General features: G+C 41.0%; 1 protein-coding gene and 1 long non-coding RNA gene across 2 annotated transcripts; both read left to right on the top strand.

The window, feature by feature from the left end:
* The first annotated feature begins 461 nt into the window (after positions 1–461).
* On the top strand, positions 462–5,771 carry LOC130683801 (uncharacterized). Its single transcript, XR_008997768.1, has 2 exons — positions 462–3,495; positions 5,382–5,771. It is a non-coding gene; the product is annotated as an uncharacterized LOC130683801 (long non-coding RNA).
* An 11,411-nt stretch (positions 5,772–17,182) lies between these two features.
* Positions 17,183–17,465, top strand: LOC118918222 (small nuclear ribonucleoprotein G-like). The gene has a single exon (XM_036896783.2). The coding sequence runs from the start codon at positions 17,215–17,217 to the stop codon at positions 17,440–17,442; it is 228 nt and encodes a 75-aa protein (XP_036752678.1). The 5' UTR covers positions 17,183–17,214; the 3' UTR covers positions 17,443–17,465.
* Positions 17,466–17,799: the final 334 nt, after the last annotated feature.

Here is a 17,799-nt window from a genome sequence, read left to right as displayed (position 1 = left end):
GATTTCCAACCCATCCTGAAGGACAACAATGACAGGTGATGCACCACACTTTATCCAAATGGAACAGGGCTTCGAGACAAGGTCTACCAACTGGGTAAGAAATCCATCCCCACCACCAGAACCCCCTCTTCCCACTGACAGATGTCACTCAATTCTTGTTCCCTAGCCCTTCCTCGTACATGGCACTGCCATCAAGCCTAGTTAGTACTGTCTAGGATCCAAAATCCCCCAAGGCAGTTTTTACTTTCCACTTCGCCAATAAATAAAAGTCACAACTGTACTTCAGAAATTTCCTCATTATCCAATAATTAAGTACTTTTTTTATACCTAACCAGAAGGAGCCAGACACCAAAGGCTGCTTTACTCTTGAACTACAGCCTACATTTTAAGTATTTATGAACTATCAGCATCACTGATATTGTTTACAATATCAATGGGTATTGTAATCCATCACTGGATCAGGAAAGAGACCAAATATATTCTAAATGGTAGCTAAAGACTATTTTCAATTGCTAAGCATCTTGGCTATACTCTATGATTGTGGCAACCTTTAAATTATGCCCCACAGACCCCCTACTTAGGGGAGAATAACTAACCAACAGCCCCATATGCCATACAATGAATCATCTTTAAGTGGAATGATAATTGGCCCAAGAGGAGAATACAAACTGATCCCTGGCCATCTAGTCCAGGTCCAGAAGAAAGAGGATTAGAAAAATCAGAGATGAGGAAATACAGGAAAAGGCATATGATACAAAAAATCTGCCCATCTTGTATATGCGTATCTTAATATCCACAAGCCCTGATGAGGCATTGAACAACCAAACAGAAAAAATAATTCTACAGTTTACAGTGAGTTTTTATCAGCCAATGGGTAAGTAAGCAGTGGCCATAGTTGCAGAGATGGAAGCTACTTATGTGCCCAGCTACATGGAATGTCAGTTTTCAAAGACAATCTAGCTACTGTTGCCTCTGGATGCCCAGCCTGTCAGAAGTGACCACTGAATCCCCTATGTAGCACTATTTGTTAAGGACACCACTTGCCACTTGGTAGCAAATTGACTACCTTAACTACATTAAGCCTCTTCTATTCTAGAAAAGTCAGAAATTCAACCTCCCAGGAATAGATATCTAATATTGGACTGGGTTTATCTGGGGGCTTCTGCAGTGTTCCATCCATTAGCCTGGATGGCACAGAGCAAAGCACCTGACCAATGGACTCACTTCACAGCAAAGTAAATGTTGACTGGGTCCTCTGATCATGGGGTCTGCTGTTCATACCACAAGACACACAACCATTCAAAAGGAGCTAACCTAGCCTCTTAGACAGCTGAAAGAGCATTCAGAAAGCATAGCAGAAGCACTAACTCAGAGTTAACATGCTGTAAGTTTGGGATTAGTTCTGTCAGCATGCAGTCTGTTTATTAAAGAGACATCTGTAAAAAGAGGGGGTGGGGAAGAGATCTGTATATTATTTTGTCCCTGTGAGGGAGACCACATGGGCACAAGAACCAGGAGGTAAAAGCAAGAGCAGTCCCATTGTCCATCACTCCAAAATGGCACATTGATTTCATAAGTCATCATAGTTGCAAGGATAACTGACTCTGATCAGGAGGAGGCTGAGCTACTTTTACATGATGGAGCAAATAAAAATAGGTGAACCCAACTGATCTGCTTGGATATCTCTTCATACTTCTTTCACTGTCCCATGGTAATTGATACACATTAATACACTCAGCATCCCAGGTTTGAAAAATTTTGAGTGGTAAGAGTTCAGACCACTTAAGATAATGGTTTGGGTCATACCACCAGGTAAGTTAAACTTCAAATGAGGTGATAGCCAAGGGTGAAGAGAATTTAGAGTAAAGAGTAGAGGCAGGAGAAGATGGGTATCAGTTGTGACCCAAGGTCAGCTCCAGCAAGGGTTGCTGTATTTCATCCCATTTATCCTCTTTGAGTTTTGGTCTGGAAGAGAGGCCCATGGGAACCATGGATTTGCTGCTCTGGGGACCCGTGTAGAGAAGTAGATCTGCCAGCACAAAGGGCAGACTGTGGGGGCTGTTAGAATGCCATGCTTCCCGCAGGTTGTATCCACCCAGTGGCTGAGTGCAGCAGGGACACCTAGGCAGGCCTATTCCTGGAAGCTTGGGGCTCCTCTGAGAAGTGGTTTTTGGTCTGTTACTGTCCTTGACCTTATCAAGGCAGTTAGTGTTGCACAGCAGGCTAAGTCACTGCCTACTAAACATTTCATCCTCCTTGTTCCTTCACAGGCAATGTTCTAATGGCTATCCCGCAATCTTCCAGCTCCCTCATCTCTTTCCTTCACAGGTTTTATATCAAAAAATAGAAATTTTAAGTAATCCAATTCTGGCATCTGCATCTCAAGGGACACAAAACAACAATATAGATGGAAGTTTTGAGTCCCAACTAAAGGCTGAAGCACTATAGTCCATTCAGCTGTGAAAATAAGCCTATACACACATATAGCCTACTTATATATCCATAAGCCTGCTCCACTCAGAGCTAAGATGATCGATCATCCATCCGGGGCAGGGGAGGGCGAGGTGCAGCCCTGAGTCACCTTAGCATTATGGATAGTAACAGTCCCACACTGATGTGATTTCTGTGGTATGTGGATCTTCCTTTCCAGAAGTCATTCCCTTCCCCTTCCTATCCCAATATTTCACCATTTGCAAAGTTACCTCCTCACATTTGCTCATGATAGTTTTGGATTCTTCTGTTCCAATCTTCTCATGCTCTACCATACACTATTTCTTTCTACTGACCCAGATCAACTCATGACTTTCCTGGGCTTACTTACCCACTTTTGGCCCCCAAATGTCCCCATCCTGACAAGAAGCTAATCACCAAGTAACAAAAATAAGTGGCTAAAAGGACCCAGACTGATGAGCGTGGCCAGGACTCAGATCCATTCCTTTGGATCAATGACTCACTGGTTCCAGGCTGACAGGAGCCTGGACAGTTCTTTATTACCAGTGTTAGCAAAAGGGCTAGCCTTATTAACCATGACACCACTCAGCTAACCCTTCATATGGCATATGGTGTCACCACTAAGTTTCTTCCTTCCTTACAAGCTTCTGTCATTTCTAGATGTCCCAGAAGTGGCGGTAGCTTCCTAGGGGTTTTTTTGTTGTTGTTTTTGACTTGTATTATTCATGACATACTACTTGAAAGCACCACCTTGCCTTTATAAAAATAGCATATGCCGATAAATTGAATTTTTTAAGCAAGATAGCCATATGGCTATGGAATCATTTCCATTTATATTGGCTTTAACATAACCTTTCACACTCCCTTTAGGATATTCCTCCTTCCCACCTCATTTTGCATTATTTTAGTCTGACAGCCTTTAATTTTACTCTACTATTTAGATCCCCAAATTTCAACTAGCAAGTTGAAGAAAAACATTGCAGATGAAGAAAACCAAATAATTCTAATACCCACATTTCTGGGATATTCCATCAGGCTGTACCTGTGAGTATTCTTTTGGTTGCATGTGACGGAAACCTCAAACTATAATTATCTTAAGATGGAAATACATTGGCACAACCCAAAAAACCTCAATTTAGTGTTGTCTCTAATAAGACTGGTTTAAGAGGCTCTACCTTTTTGTTCTCCCTTTCTGAAAGCAAGTATTCTACCTTGATATCTGTTACATATTTCTTCCAAAATGCTCTTCTCAAAAATAAGTTATTCCTTTCCAGCATGGTCACCTTGGGATGTAATGGCTAATAGCATGCTTGTCCCCGAACTAATCACTATAGTCACCGGTATGTGGGTAGGGAAACAATACCCTAACGAGCTAAAGTCAGAACTCTGGCTGGGAATGACTAAGGACAGAAGGAAACTGAGAAATGATTACCTAAAAGACCAGCAGATATGTTTGGCTGAAGATGTGGGAATAAATGTTGAGAAAGCATCTGACAAGTCTCTTCTCTAAGTCTCAAGCTCAAAGTGGATAACTTTTCTCCTGAGTTCACAACTCTTTTCTACTGAGGAATTCCCACTCTGAAAATCCCAGGTTTAGCTTTGACATTAGTTATTATCCCTTGAGACTTGTCAAGTTGGCCTCCCTAAGGGCAAGAAAACACAAAAATTATAACCATTTGGTTTTGGTATGCCTACAAGCTTTATGAATTATTTCTGAGATGACTTTGATGAGGTATTATAGTTAATATAGTTAACAGCTCCTTAGACAGCTGAGGAAAATGTGGATACCCTCCTGCTTGACACCATCCCTGCCAAAGGACTACTAATTAACAGATTCCACAGTACATCCAGGGCAAAAGAGTAACTGCATCATACCTAGTTTCCAACTAGGCAGAAAGCCACTTAACCATTTAAGGACTTGAGTTGAACCACATGACACATGGAACTCAGGCATGTAGGTAACTGGTAAAATTTCTCAATTCTAAGTGCAGCTGGAATCAAGAACCATTGAACTAGTTGATTACCTTTACCCTATGGGATCTAGAGTTAAAAACATGAACACTCATACTCTGCCTCAGACATAAGTGTATTTTAAACCTTTTGAGTATCCAGAAATCTCTAACCCCATTTTCTAGGTTGCTTCTTACATTTCATAACCTGCTCCATTATCTGTACATCCTTGTCCATGCCAAAGAACCCTCATAAAAATAAGGAAGTGCTCTGGAGACCACAGAAAGGGGATCTACTCAAATACCCTGCAATAGGCAGTGTAACTGACTGACAGGCCAAGATCATGCCCCATGACAGGAAAACTGAGGCAAGCCCATTTCTACAAGACACAGGACCTCTCTCAAACAACTCTGAGTAAAAGACTCCCTGTCAGTCTATCCAAACCTCTTGTAGGTGAAGCTCCTGCTCTTTTCCTTCAATAAATTCTTACACATCCAATTCAGTCTTAGCATTTGCTTCTAAGATTCCACCCAGCTCAAGAAATCACCAGGTTTTTCCACAACCTTGCGCAAGACCCTAGAAACCAGTAAGCTCCTATATACATTCCCCAAACCTCAGCTTTATGTGCATGGTACTGAAAGAGACTTGTGGTCCTAAATTCTCACTAAGTCTGCCTTATGCTAGGCACAATCCAAGCTGACCTAGCCAAGTAAATCAGATTTGGGGTTAAGAAGCATCCAGATTATGGGAGAGACTCTAGAAAGTTTGAGACATGAGATCAAAGTGATGGAGATGCCAGCAATTGCATTTTCTGTCCTGCTCTACTGTATGTAGATCTGTGTCCAAACCAAGAGGATCCCAGCAATAGAAATAAGGGCCAGGACTACACACAAGGGCTGGCAAGCAGCAGTAGAAAAAGGGACCTATAAATCAAACCTCACCGCCAATATTTCTTCCTCCATTCTCCTACCTCTTTCTAGCATCAAGAAATCTCCTCTGAACCCTCTCAGGACAGTACCTGGAGCTGCACTGAAGCCTCAGACCTTGCTATCCACTGGGAACAGGGAAGCAGAACTTCCCCCGGACCTCTGAGCAAAGCCACGTCCCATCCTGCACAATCATGTGGTGATGTCTGAGACTCCTTAACCTGCTTCAGAGAAGGAACCAACTCATCTCATGACTTACGGTCACAAGTTATACACACAGTGTGGATGTGCCTTCAAAGCAGAGCCCCTTGACTTTCCCCACAAAATCTAGTCATCTTCTCAGGTCCCCCACCTGAGAGAACATTTAGTTCTAAAATGTCATAGCAGTGTTGTGCCCAGATTGGCTTCTCACATATAAAATTAAATGTTTTAGAAGAGATCTGATTATTGCTTTGATTATTCTTCACAATCCTTGCATACAAAGGTTTGATTTCCTCTGAGGACCCAGATCTCAGATTGTTTTGGTTGTGGAGACAGAGTAGGTAGTAATCAAAAGGGTAGAAGAGGAGACTCGGTTTCTAGTCACATGGATAGAGCTTAGAGATTGCCACTCTGTCCTAACAAGTGAAAACCTTAACAGACTGAGAAAAAAAAATTCTTCCTGGATGCTAAAGAGAGAGGAAGACACAGGGCAAACCTCTGCCCCTAAAGTGGGGAGAGAGGTGAATATAGGGAGTCCTGGCTTAAAAGAACAGAGAAAAAAGGGTAAACCACAGAGGAAACAACAGGGGGAGGAAAATTCAAACTGTGCTTGGCCAATTTCTGGAAGTTCAGTGCAGCAAGTCTGAGATTTAAGAACTCCAGGGGTCCTCAGCCATAGGGAAACACCTGCCCACTCCCCCTGCCACCAAGTACCTTAAGATTGACCTTTAAGAATTCTATTAGGTTCCCACAGCAAGGATCCTATTTCTAATAAGAGACAAATCCCATTTCTGGCAAGGAGAGAAGAAGAATCATTTGAAATATTATTCCAGAGCAGTCTGTTCTTAAAGGTTGCCCTCAATAGAAACTAGTACACCAGAGGCTAACCTGCTGAGATATTATCAGAGCCTAAGTGACCTGGAAGGGAAACACCCAGCTCCAGCCCACTCTGGCCATAATGTCCTCCCTACAGGGGGAGAAAAACAACTGATGAACATTTGTGAAGTTCATAATCCCATGGCAAAGGCTCATGGAGAGCTTGTGAGAACTAATCATACGACTATGAAACCCTTCTCTCACATCATCACCACATAACCAAGTTTATGGCAATTTGTTGTACCTAGTATGCCATGCCTCACTATCATTAAAGATCATAAGGCACACCAAAAGGCAAAATGGCAGAAGACGACACACATGCTTTTATGCTATCTCCATTATACTCATCTCTCCTTCCATCACCCCCTGCCTGGTATGGTTCCCACACTTGGGAAGACTCAAGATGACACTGATTCCTCAGTTGGCATCAAGATCTCCAGAGAAAAATCTGCTCATAATGGCCAGTACATGGGCACATAGATCTTCACAGTAAGAACAAAATCCTCTGGGCATCTCAGCAAAAAGGCAAAAAACAAAAAAATTTCATGACTTTAACACCAAGCCCGAAGACAGTGTAGAAAATATATCAAGAAAATATAACCCAAAGATTTTATGAAAGAATTGACTTTCATGAATGTGCACATAAGCTATTGTTAACATGTAAGTCTCAATATTGCTCCAATAGCCCTTCCTTAGAATCCACTAGAGAACAATCTTCAGAATCAAAATGAATGAGATGCCAGTATTGAATCTTGGCTCTACTAGAAGGCAGTACTATGATATACAATGTGCAAAGAGAAAAAGAAAAGAAAGAAAGCAAAAGTGTTTCTATAATAATCCTTTGCCTACCTCTATTAGAGGCTATGAGTGCACAGCCCACACCTCCGTAGGCCCCCTTCCAGTTTTAGGCATATAGCTTCTGGTGAATTCGCTGTCAATAGCCAGTACTTGTCTTTGTTGTCAGGGTGGGAGCAGGGGGAAGGGGCTGCCTGAAGAGGCCCATGGTCTGGAGTTTTTGTACCCTCACAGTGGGCAAGCTTTAGTCCAAGAGGGATGGACAAGATGACACCAATAATTTTGTTCTCTTTCCCTTGATTGGAACTGACATGTCACCTGTACTGCCTCCAGAGGTCCCCTGCCATACTGAACTATTTTTGCCATCTTAAGACCCTTCCTTAGCCTCCTCTTGCCATCCTACTTCTTTACTACCCTATGGTGTTTTACTTGATTCTATGTCCTAACTCATTAATTCTCATATTTGGTTCTGCTTCAGTAGAGGCCAACTTAATGCTCCTGGCAAGCTCCTGACCCAGGTAAGTTTCTCCATAACAGCACCTGACTCTCACCATAAGCTTCCATATACTCCAGGGTAGCTCCATGCAAGCAAATTATGCTGTCAACCTCCTGGTCAATTTCTATCTAAGCACCCTGTACACTGGGCGTTTATTTTTAGTGCAAGAATATGACCCTAGAGGGATTAAACAAGATGGCAGCATGAGAAGTGAGGCAGAAACCTCCCCCTAAAACTACATACAGCACAAAAATATGGAAAATACAACTAATCCTGAAAAAAGCAACCAGAAAGAAGACTTCAATAAACAGCCTACAGCTGGGGAAAAGAGAAGACCTCATGGCAATGGGTAAAGTAGCCAAGCCTTGATCTGGTGGGACCCAAGCCCTCCTCCCATCCCAGCTTATGGTGGGGTTTGTGGGGAGAAGGAAGTGAAACAGAGTGGGGAGGGAGTACAAGCCCAGGACTTCTAAACACTCAACCATGGAGATCATATCCAGTAGCACAAACCCACATTATATGGTGCTCTGCAGATTAGAGGGGTTGGAAAGCAAAGATGGGCAGAAAACTCAGAGAGACTGAGATTCTAGCCACTTGTGGAGAACAAGTACCCACAACCAGCTACTCCAGAACAAAAGAAAGGTGAGCACTTTGAAAGACTTCCCAACAGCAAGAGGGCTGCTAAAGGAGCAAGGATTACACAGAGCTTGCTGCTCAGGAGAAAGGAAAGATGGACAAATCATCTTGGCACACTCAGGCCCAGCAGGTCGGGAACTTTCAGAAGCTTCACACATTCGATCTCCCTGGCTAGCAATGCAGCCACAAGGCCCCCCACTGTGATATGAAGCCTGCTGCTCCCTCCTCCCAGCCAGTACCACTTTGCAAACCTGCTGCCCCTGCCATCACACCAGGCTAGCCAGAGGTCAGCCCCACCTATGGTAGCTACAGAGGTATAGCATAGAGGCTCCTCCTTGCATGCTCGGCCCACTGGCCATAATAGTGGAGGCAGGTAGTACAGCTGGGAAGCAGGAAAGAGCTCTGTGACCCTCACTATCCATCCAGGTGCTGGACAGCTGAAGAGAGTAGAGTTCCTGGGCACTACAGGGTGCCACCTACACAAAGTTATTATTACATAGTAATAATTAGAAATATGAAATGGCAAAAGAACTGGTACAAACCAAAATCCCTCAAACAACAGAAACAGGGTTAAGGGAAACTAAAATCACCAATCTTCCTGATAAAGATTTCAAAATAGAAATCATAAACACGCTCACAGTGCCGCAGAAAAATATTCAAGACCTCAGAGAGGACTTCAACAAAGAGATAGAAACTTTTAAGAATACAGTATCTGAAAAGAAACATACAATGAGGGATTTAAAAGCAGATTAGATGAGGTAGAGGAGACAGTAAATGAAATGGAAATTAGAGAAAGGGAATATAAAGAAGCTGAGGCACAGGGAGAAAAAAGGATGTCTAGGAATGAAAGAATATTAAGAGAACTGTGTGACCAATCCAAACAGAAATATATTCACATTACAGGGGTACCAGAAGAAGAAGAGAGAGAAAAAGGGATAGAAAGTATCCTTGAGGAAATAATTGTTGAAAATGTCCCCATCTGGGGAAGGAAATTGTCTCTCAGGCCATGGAAATGCACAGATCTCCCAGCTCAAGGGACCCAAAGAAGACAACACCAAGACATACAATAATTAAAATGACAAAGATCAAGGATAAGAACAGACTATTAAAAGGAGCCAGAGAGAGATATAACATCACATACAAAGGAAATCCCATCAGGATATCATCAGACCTCTCAGCAGAAAACTTACAGTCCAGAAGGGAATGGTATGATATATTTAATGCAATGAAAGAGAAGGGCCTCAAAACAAGAATACTCTACTCAAAACCAGCAAGAATATCATTTAAATTTGAAGCAGGGATTAAAGAATTGCCAGATAAGCAAAAGTTGAGGAAATTTACCTCCACAACCCATCTCTACAGTGTATTTTGGAGGTAGTGCTATAGATGGAAGTGCTCCTAAGGCTAAATAGCTGTCATGAGAGAAAATGAAACCACAGTAAGGAGGCACACCAATTAATTACTAAACAAATGCAAAATTAAATCAACTACCCACAAAGTCAGACAGGAGATATAAAATAGGTGTCATACAAAATATGACACCTATTATATAAAAAGTGGTGGAGAAAGAAAAAGGAAGGAAAAAACCTTTAGACTGTGTTTAGAATACCATAATAAGTGAATTAAGTTAGAATGTTAGACAGTAAAAAGGCTACCCTTGAGCCTTTCATAACCATGAATCTGAAGCCTGCAATGGCAATAAGTATATAACTATTGATAATCACCCTAAATATAAATGGTCTGAATGCACCAATCAAAAGACATAGAATTACAGAATGGATAAAAAAAAAACAAGACCTATCTATATGCTGCCTATAAGAGACTCACTTCAAACCCAAAGATATACACAGACTAAAAGTGAAGGGATGGAAAAAGATATTTCATGCAACTAATAGGGAGAAAAAAACAGGAGTTGCAGTACTTGTATCAGACAAAATAGACTTCAAAACAAAGAAAGAAATAAGAGACAAAGAAGAACTTACATGATGATTAAGGGGTCAGTCCAACAGAGGACATAACCTTTATAAATATCTATGCACCCAACATAGGAGCACGTAATTATGTGAAACAGGTGCTAACAGAATTAAAGGGGGAAATAGAATACAGTGCATTGATTTTAGGAGACTTCAACACTCCACTCACTCCAAAGGACAGATCAACCAGACAAAAAATAAGGAGACAGAGGTACTGAACAACACACTAGAACAGATGGACCTAACAGACATCTACAGAACACTCCACCCAAAAACAACAGTATACTCCTTTTCTCAAGTGCACATAGAACATTTTCCAGAATAGATCACATACTCAGCCAAAAAAAAGAGCCTCAATAAATTCAGAAGGATTGAAATTGCACCAACCAGCTTCTCAGACCACAAAGGTATCAAACCAGAAATAAATTATGCAAAGAAAACAAAACCCCACAAACACATGGAGGCTTAATAACATGTTCCTAAATAAACAATGGATCAATGACCAAATAAAAATAGATCAAGCAATATATGGAGACAAATGAAAACAACAATGCAACACCCCAAAATCTGTGGTACACGGCAAAGGCATATCTAAGAGGAAAGTATATTGCAATAAAGGCTTACCTCAAGAAAGAACAATCCCAAATGAACAGTCTAAAGTCACAATTAATGAAACTAGGAAAAGAAGAACAAATGAGGCCCAAAGTTAGTGGAAGAGGGACATAATAAAAACCATAGCAGAAATAAATAAAAATGAGAATAAAACAATAGAAAGAATCAGTAAAAGTAGGAGCTGATTCTTCAAGAAAATAAACAAACAAAATAGATAAACTCCTAGCCAGACTTATCAAGAAAAAAAAAGAGAATCTACACACATAAGCAGAATCAGAAATGAGAAAGGAAAAATCACTACGGACACTACAGAAATAAAAAGAATTATTAGAGAATACTATGAAAAATGATTTGCTAACAAACTGGATAAACTAGAGATATGGACAACTTTCTAGAAAAACAAAACTTTCCAAGACTGACCCAGGAAGAAACAGAAAATCTGAACAGACCAATTACCAGCAATGAAATGAATTGGTAATCAAAAAACTACCCAAGAGCAAAATGCCAGGACCAGATGGCTTCACTGCTGAATTTTATCAAACATTTAGTGAAGACCTAATACCCATCCTCCTTAAAGTTTTCCAAAGAGTAGAAGAGGAGGGAATACTTCCAAACTCATTCTATGAGGCCAGCATCACTATATACCAAAACAAGACAAATCAATGCAAAGACACTGCAAAAAATAAAATTACAGACCAATATCCCTGATAACATAGACACAAAAATACTCAACAAAATATTAGCAAACTGAATTTAAAAATACAACAAAAAGAGCATCTATTGTGATCAAGAGGAATTTACTCCAGGGATGCAAGGATGGTACAACATTCAAAAATCCATTAACATCATCCACCACATCAACAATAAGAAGGACAAAAACCACATGATCATCTCCATACATGCTGAAAAAGCATTTGACAAAATTCAACATCCATTCATAATAAAAACTCACAGCAAAATGAGTATAGAGGGCAAGTAGCTCAACATGATAAAGGCCGTATATGACAAACCCACAGCCAACATCATACTTAACAGTGAAAAGCTGAAAGCTGTTCCTTTAAGATTGTGAACAAGACAAAGATGTCCACTCTCCCCACTTTTATTCAACATAGTAATGGAGGTCATAGCGACAACAATCAGACAACACAAAGACATTAAAACATCCAGATTGGTAAGGAAGAAGTTAAGCTGTCATTGTTTGCAGATGACATGGTATTGTATATAAAAAAAACCCTAAAGAATCCACTCCAAAACTACTAGAATAACAGAATTCAGCAAAGTGGCAGGATACAAAATTAATACACAGAAGTCTGTTGCATTCCTATACATTAACAATGAACTACCAGAAAGAGAAATCAGGAAAACAATTCCATTTACAATTGCATCAAAAAGAATAAAATACCTAGGAATAAACCTAACCAAGGAAGTAAAATACCTATACCCTGAAAACTACAAGACACTCATGAGAGAAATTAAAGAAGACACCAATAAATGGAAATATATCCCATGCTCATGGATAGGAAGTAATATTGTCAAAATGGCCATCCTGCCTTAAAGCAATCTACAGATTCAATGCAATCTCTATCAAAATACTAACAGCATTCTTCAATGAACTAGAGCAAATAGTCCTAAAATTCATGTGGAAGCACAAAAGACCCCGAAACCAAAGCAATCCTGAGAAGGAAGAATAAAGCAGGGGAGATCTCACTTCCCAACTTCAAGCTCTACTATACAGCCACAGTAATCAAGACAATTTGGTACTGGCACAAGAACAGACTCACAGATCAGTGGAACAGAATACAGAGTCCAGATATTAACCCAACCATATGTGGTCAATTAATATATGATAAAGGAGCCATGGATATACAATGGGGAAATGACAGCCTCTTCAACAGCTGGTGTTGGCAAAACTGGACAGCTACATGGAAGAGAATGAAACTGGATTACTGTCTAACTCCATACACAAAAGTAAACTCAAAATGGATCGAAGACCTGAATCTAAGTCATGAAACCATAACACTCTTAGGAAAAAATATAGGCAAAAATCTCTGGAATATAGAGAGGAGAACCAAGATGGCAGCATGAGTAGAGCAGCAGAAATCTCCTCCCAAAACCATATATATTTTTGAAAATACAACAAATACAACTAATCCTAAAAGAGAGACCAGAAGATACAGCACAACAGCCAGACTATATCCACACCCACAAGAACCCAGCACCTTGTGAAGGGGGTAAGATACAAGCTGCAGCCCGGCGGGACCCGAGCACCCCTCACCCCAGCTCCTGGCAGGAGGAGAGGAGTCGGAGCTGGGACAGAGAGGGAGCCCAGGACTGCTAAACACCAAGCCTTAGCTGTCCGCACCAGGGCACAGACACACAGTGCGTGCATGGGTGCTGGAAACTAGGCAAACAGGATAGTAAGACCTGTGAGCAGGTCCCCACAGCCGGCACACCCGGGACAAAGAAAAGCGAGTGCTTTTTGAAAGTCTTAAAGGGACAGGGACCCCACAGCTGGACGGAAGTGCCACGGGACACTTAGCCCAGCAGCTGGGAATCCCGGGGAACTCTGGGCACCCAAACCCCCGCAGCGCAGCTCGGAGGCCCCTCACCATGATAAACAGCCTCCCGCCTGTTCCCCCTCCTATGCAGCTCTGCCATATTGGAGAAGTAGCCTGAGGCAGGCCATGCCCACAGCAACTGCAGAGCTAAATAAACTCCATAGCGGCCAGGCAAGATCAGAAGCCCCATCGACACGCAGCTGCCCAGCACAAGCCGCTAGAGGCTGCTGCTCTCCCAGGAGAGGAAGGCCACAAACTGGCAAGAAGGGACTTTCTCTTACCCAGCACACACACCAGCTCCCCACAAATATATCTATTGCCATGAAAAGGCAGAAGAAATTGATGCAAACCAAGATCACAGAGGCAAACCCTGAGGAGATAGACCTAACCAGTCTTTGTGAAAAAGAATTAAAAATAAAGCTCATAACCATGCTGATGGAGCTGCAGAGACATATGCAAGAGCTAAGGGATGATGTCCAGAAGGAGATTACAGAAATGAAACTATCTCTGGAAGGATTTATAAACAGAATGGATAAGATGAAAGAGGCCATTGATGGAATAGAAACCAGAGAACAGGAACGCATAGAAGCTGACACAGAGATATTTAAAAGAATCTTCAGGAATGAAACAATATTAAGAGAACTGTGTGACCAATCCAAAAGGAACAATATCCGCATTATAGGGGTACCAGAAGAAGAAGAGAGAGAGAGAAAGGGATAGAAAGTGTATTTGAAGAAATAATTGCTGAAAACTTCCCCAAACTGGGGGAGGAAATAATCGATCAGACCATGGAAGCGTACAGAACTCCCAACAGAAAGGACCCAAGGAGGACAACACCAAGACCCATAATAATTAAAATGGCAAAGATCAAGGACAAGGACAGAATTTTAAAGGCAGCTAGAGAGAGGAAAAAGGTCACCTACAAAGGAAAACCCATCAGGCTATCATCAGACTTCTCAACAGAAACCTTACAGGCCAGAAGAGAATGGCATGATATAGTTAATGCAATGAAACAGAAGGGTCTTGAACCAAGAATACTTATCCAGCACGATTATCATTTAAATATGAAGGAGGGATTAAACAATTCCCAGACAAGCAAAAGTTGAGGGAATTTGCCTCCCACAAACCACCTCTACAGGGTATTTTAGAGGGACTGCTCTAGATGGGAGCACTCCTAAGACTAAATAGATGTCACCAGAGAAAATAAAATCACAGCAAAGAAAGCAGACCAACCAAATACTAACTAAAGGCAAAAAATAAAATCAACTACCTACAAAAGCAGTTAAAGGAAGCACAAAAGAGCACAGAATAAAACACCCAACATATAAAGAATGGAGGAGGAGGAATAAGAAGGGAGAAAAATAAAGAATGACCAGACAGTGTTTAAAATAGCTCAATAAGCAAGTTAAGTTAGACAGTAAGATACTAAAGAAGCTAACCTTGAACCTTTGGCAACCATGAATCTAAAGCCTGCAATGGCAATAAGTACATATCTTTCAATAATCACCCTAAATGCAAACGGACTGAATGCACCAATGAAAAGACACAGAATAATAGAATGGATAAAAAAGCAAGACCCATCTCTATGCTGCTTACAAGAGACTCACCTCAAACCCAAAGACTATAGGAACAAAGAAAGACTGAAGGAACAAAACAGAAGCAGAATCATAGAACCTAAGAATGGACTAACAGTTACCAAAGGGAAAGGGACTGGGGACAAAGGGAGGGAAAGGAGGGATAAGGGTGGGGAAAAAGAAAGGGGGCATTACAATTAGCATGTATAATGTTGGGGGGGCATGGGGAGGGCTGTGCAACACAGGGAAGACAAGTAGTGATTCTACAGCATCTTACTATGCTGATGGACAGTACTGTAATGGGGTTCGTGGGTGGGATTTACTAGGTCCCATAATAAACATATTATTCTTTCCTATTTACAAGGAGGACCCTAGTAAACATAATATTCTTCATGTAATTGTAGATTAATGACAATAAAATTAATTAATTAAATAATTTTTAAAAAATCCCTGGAATATAAACATGAGCAACTTCTTCATGAACATATCTCCATCAGCAAGTGAAACAAAAGCAAAAATGAAGAAGAGCCACTATACCAAACTAAAATCTTCTGTACAGCAAAGGACATCATCAGTAGAACAAAAAGTCATCCTACAGTATGGGAGAATATATTCATAAATGACATATCCAATAAGGGGTTGACATCCAAAATATACAAAGAGCTCATGTACCTCAACAAACAAAAACCAAATAACCCAATTTAAAAAATGGGTGGAGGATCTGAGCAGACAGTTCTCCAAAGAAGAAGTTCAGATGGCCAACAGTCACATGAAAAGATGTTTCATATCACTAATCATCAGAGAAATGCAAATTAAAACCACAATGAGATATCACCTCACACCAGTTAGGATGGCCACCATCTTAAAGACAAACAACAAGTGTTGGGGAGGATGTGGAGAAAGGGGAACCCTCCTACACTGTTGGTGGGAATGTAAATTAGTTCAACCATTGTGGAAAGCAGTATGGAAGTTCCTCAAAATGCTCAAAATAGAAATACCATTTGACCCAGGAATTCCACTTCTAGGAATTTACCCTAAGAATGCATGATCCCAGTTTGAAAAGACATATGCACCCCTATGTTTATCGCAGCACTATTTACAATAGCCAAGAAATGGAAGCAACCTAAGTGTCCATCAGTAGATGAATGGATAAAGAAGATGTGGTACAATGGAATATTATTCAGCCATAAGAAGAAAACAAATCCTACCATTTGCAACAACAGGGATGGAGCTAGAGGGTATTATGCTCAGTAAAATAAGGCAGGTGGAGAAAGACAAGTATCAAATGATTTCACTCATCTGTGGAGTGTAATTACAAAGCAAAAACTGAAGGAACAAAACAGCAGCAGACTCACAGAACCCAAGAATGGACTAACGGTTACCAAAGGGAAAGGCACTGGGGAGGATGGGTGGGAAGGGAGGGATAAGGGGAAAAAGAGGCATTCTGATTAGCACACATAATGTAGGGGGGTGGGCATAAGGAAGGCAGTATAGCACAGAGAAGACAAGTAGTGATTCTATAGCATCTTACTTCGCTGATGGACAGTGACTATAATGGGGTATGTGTTGGGGCCTTGATAACAGGGGGAGTCTAGAAACCACAATGTTGTTTATGTAAGTGTATAATAATAATATGAAAATGAAAAATAAATAAATAAATATACAATGATTAGAAAAAAAAACTTCTTAGATCAGCTCCACCACCCTGCGCTTCTGTTGCAGAGGTCACTAAGATGTTACTGGAACACTAGTATGCTAGGCTTAGCATGACAGTATACTGTGAAAATACATGCCCAAGCAATAAGGGCCCATCCCTGAGGTTTTTATTTGGTCTATGTGAAGACGATAACCGATAAGATCCTCAAAGATAAGTTATTGACTGGTGTAGATCAGAAGTTTTACAGAACGCATAGTTACTTTACAGAAGACTCAGAATTAAGAAAAATGCCCTGTGGCTCCACCCCCTCCATCCTAGCCAGTCACTGGCGACGCAACCAGGAGCTAGAGCTGATCGACCCCATCAGGCTACCCCTGAGTATCGCGAGGTGAAAATGTGAAAGCTTCCAGCAACCAATTGGCTAATGGGACCGTTGACGTCAGATGCAAAACGCGTGAGGTGAGTTGCAAGTTCGTTTGGAGGCATCCTTGAGTTCCGGCATAGGCGCCATGAGCGAAGCTCACCTTCCCAAATTGAAAAAATATATGGACAAAAAGTTATCATTGAAATTAAATGGTAGCAGACATGTCCAAGGAATATTGAGGGGATTTGATCCCTTTATGAATCTTGTGATAGATGAATGTGTGGAGATGGCAACTAGTGGGCAACAGAACAATATTGGAATGATGGTAATACGACGAAATAGTATCATGTTGGATGCCTTGGAAGGGGTATAAGCAATGGCTGTGTTCACCAGCGAAATCAACTGCTTGCACATCCCCTCGCCATGGCACATGTTTTTTACTGCAATATGAAAATCAGGTGTATGTTTTCATATTGAACTTTTTTGTTAAATAAACTTTTGCAAGTCAAAAAATAATAATAAACGATAAAATATTGAGGGGAAGAAAACCTCTCTTGAAAAAAAATTAACAAGTGGTTTGAAACTGATAAAATAAATTTTGCTCAGCACTGAGAAGATCCAGGTGAATAACATCCTCAATTTTGACCCCTGTAATAAGCATAATAAAATGTATCTACACATCTCTTAAGAAAAAAAAAAGATTGTTCTGGGGGCAGGGGATGGGAGCAAG

This window comes from Manis pentadactyla, chromosome 5 (genome assembly GCF_030020395.1).
Source record: "Manis pentadactyla isolate mManPen7 chromosome 5, mManPen7.hap1, whole genome shotgun sequence".
In the NCBI taxonomy this organism is placed as follows: domain Eukaryota; kingdom Metazoa; phylum Chordata; class Mammalia; order Pholidota; family Manidae; genus Manis; species Manis pentadactyla.
The sequence above is the reverse complement of the archived record's forward strand: the minus strand, read 5'-3'. Positions and strand labels throughout refer to the sequence as shown.

Excerpts from the sequence above, each read along its gene's own strand:
- LOC118918222 (XM_036896783.2), top strand. The coding sequence starts at position 17,215 with ATGAGCGAAGCTCACCTTCCCAAATTGAAAAAATATATGGACAAAAAG.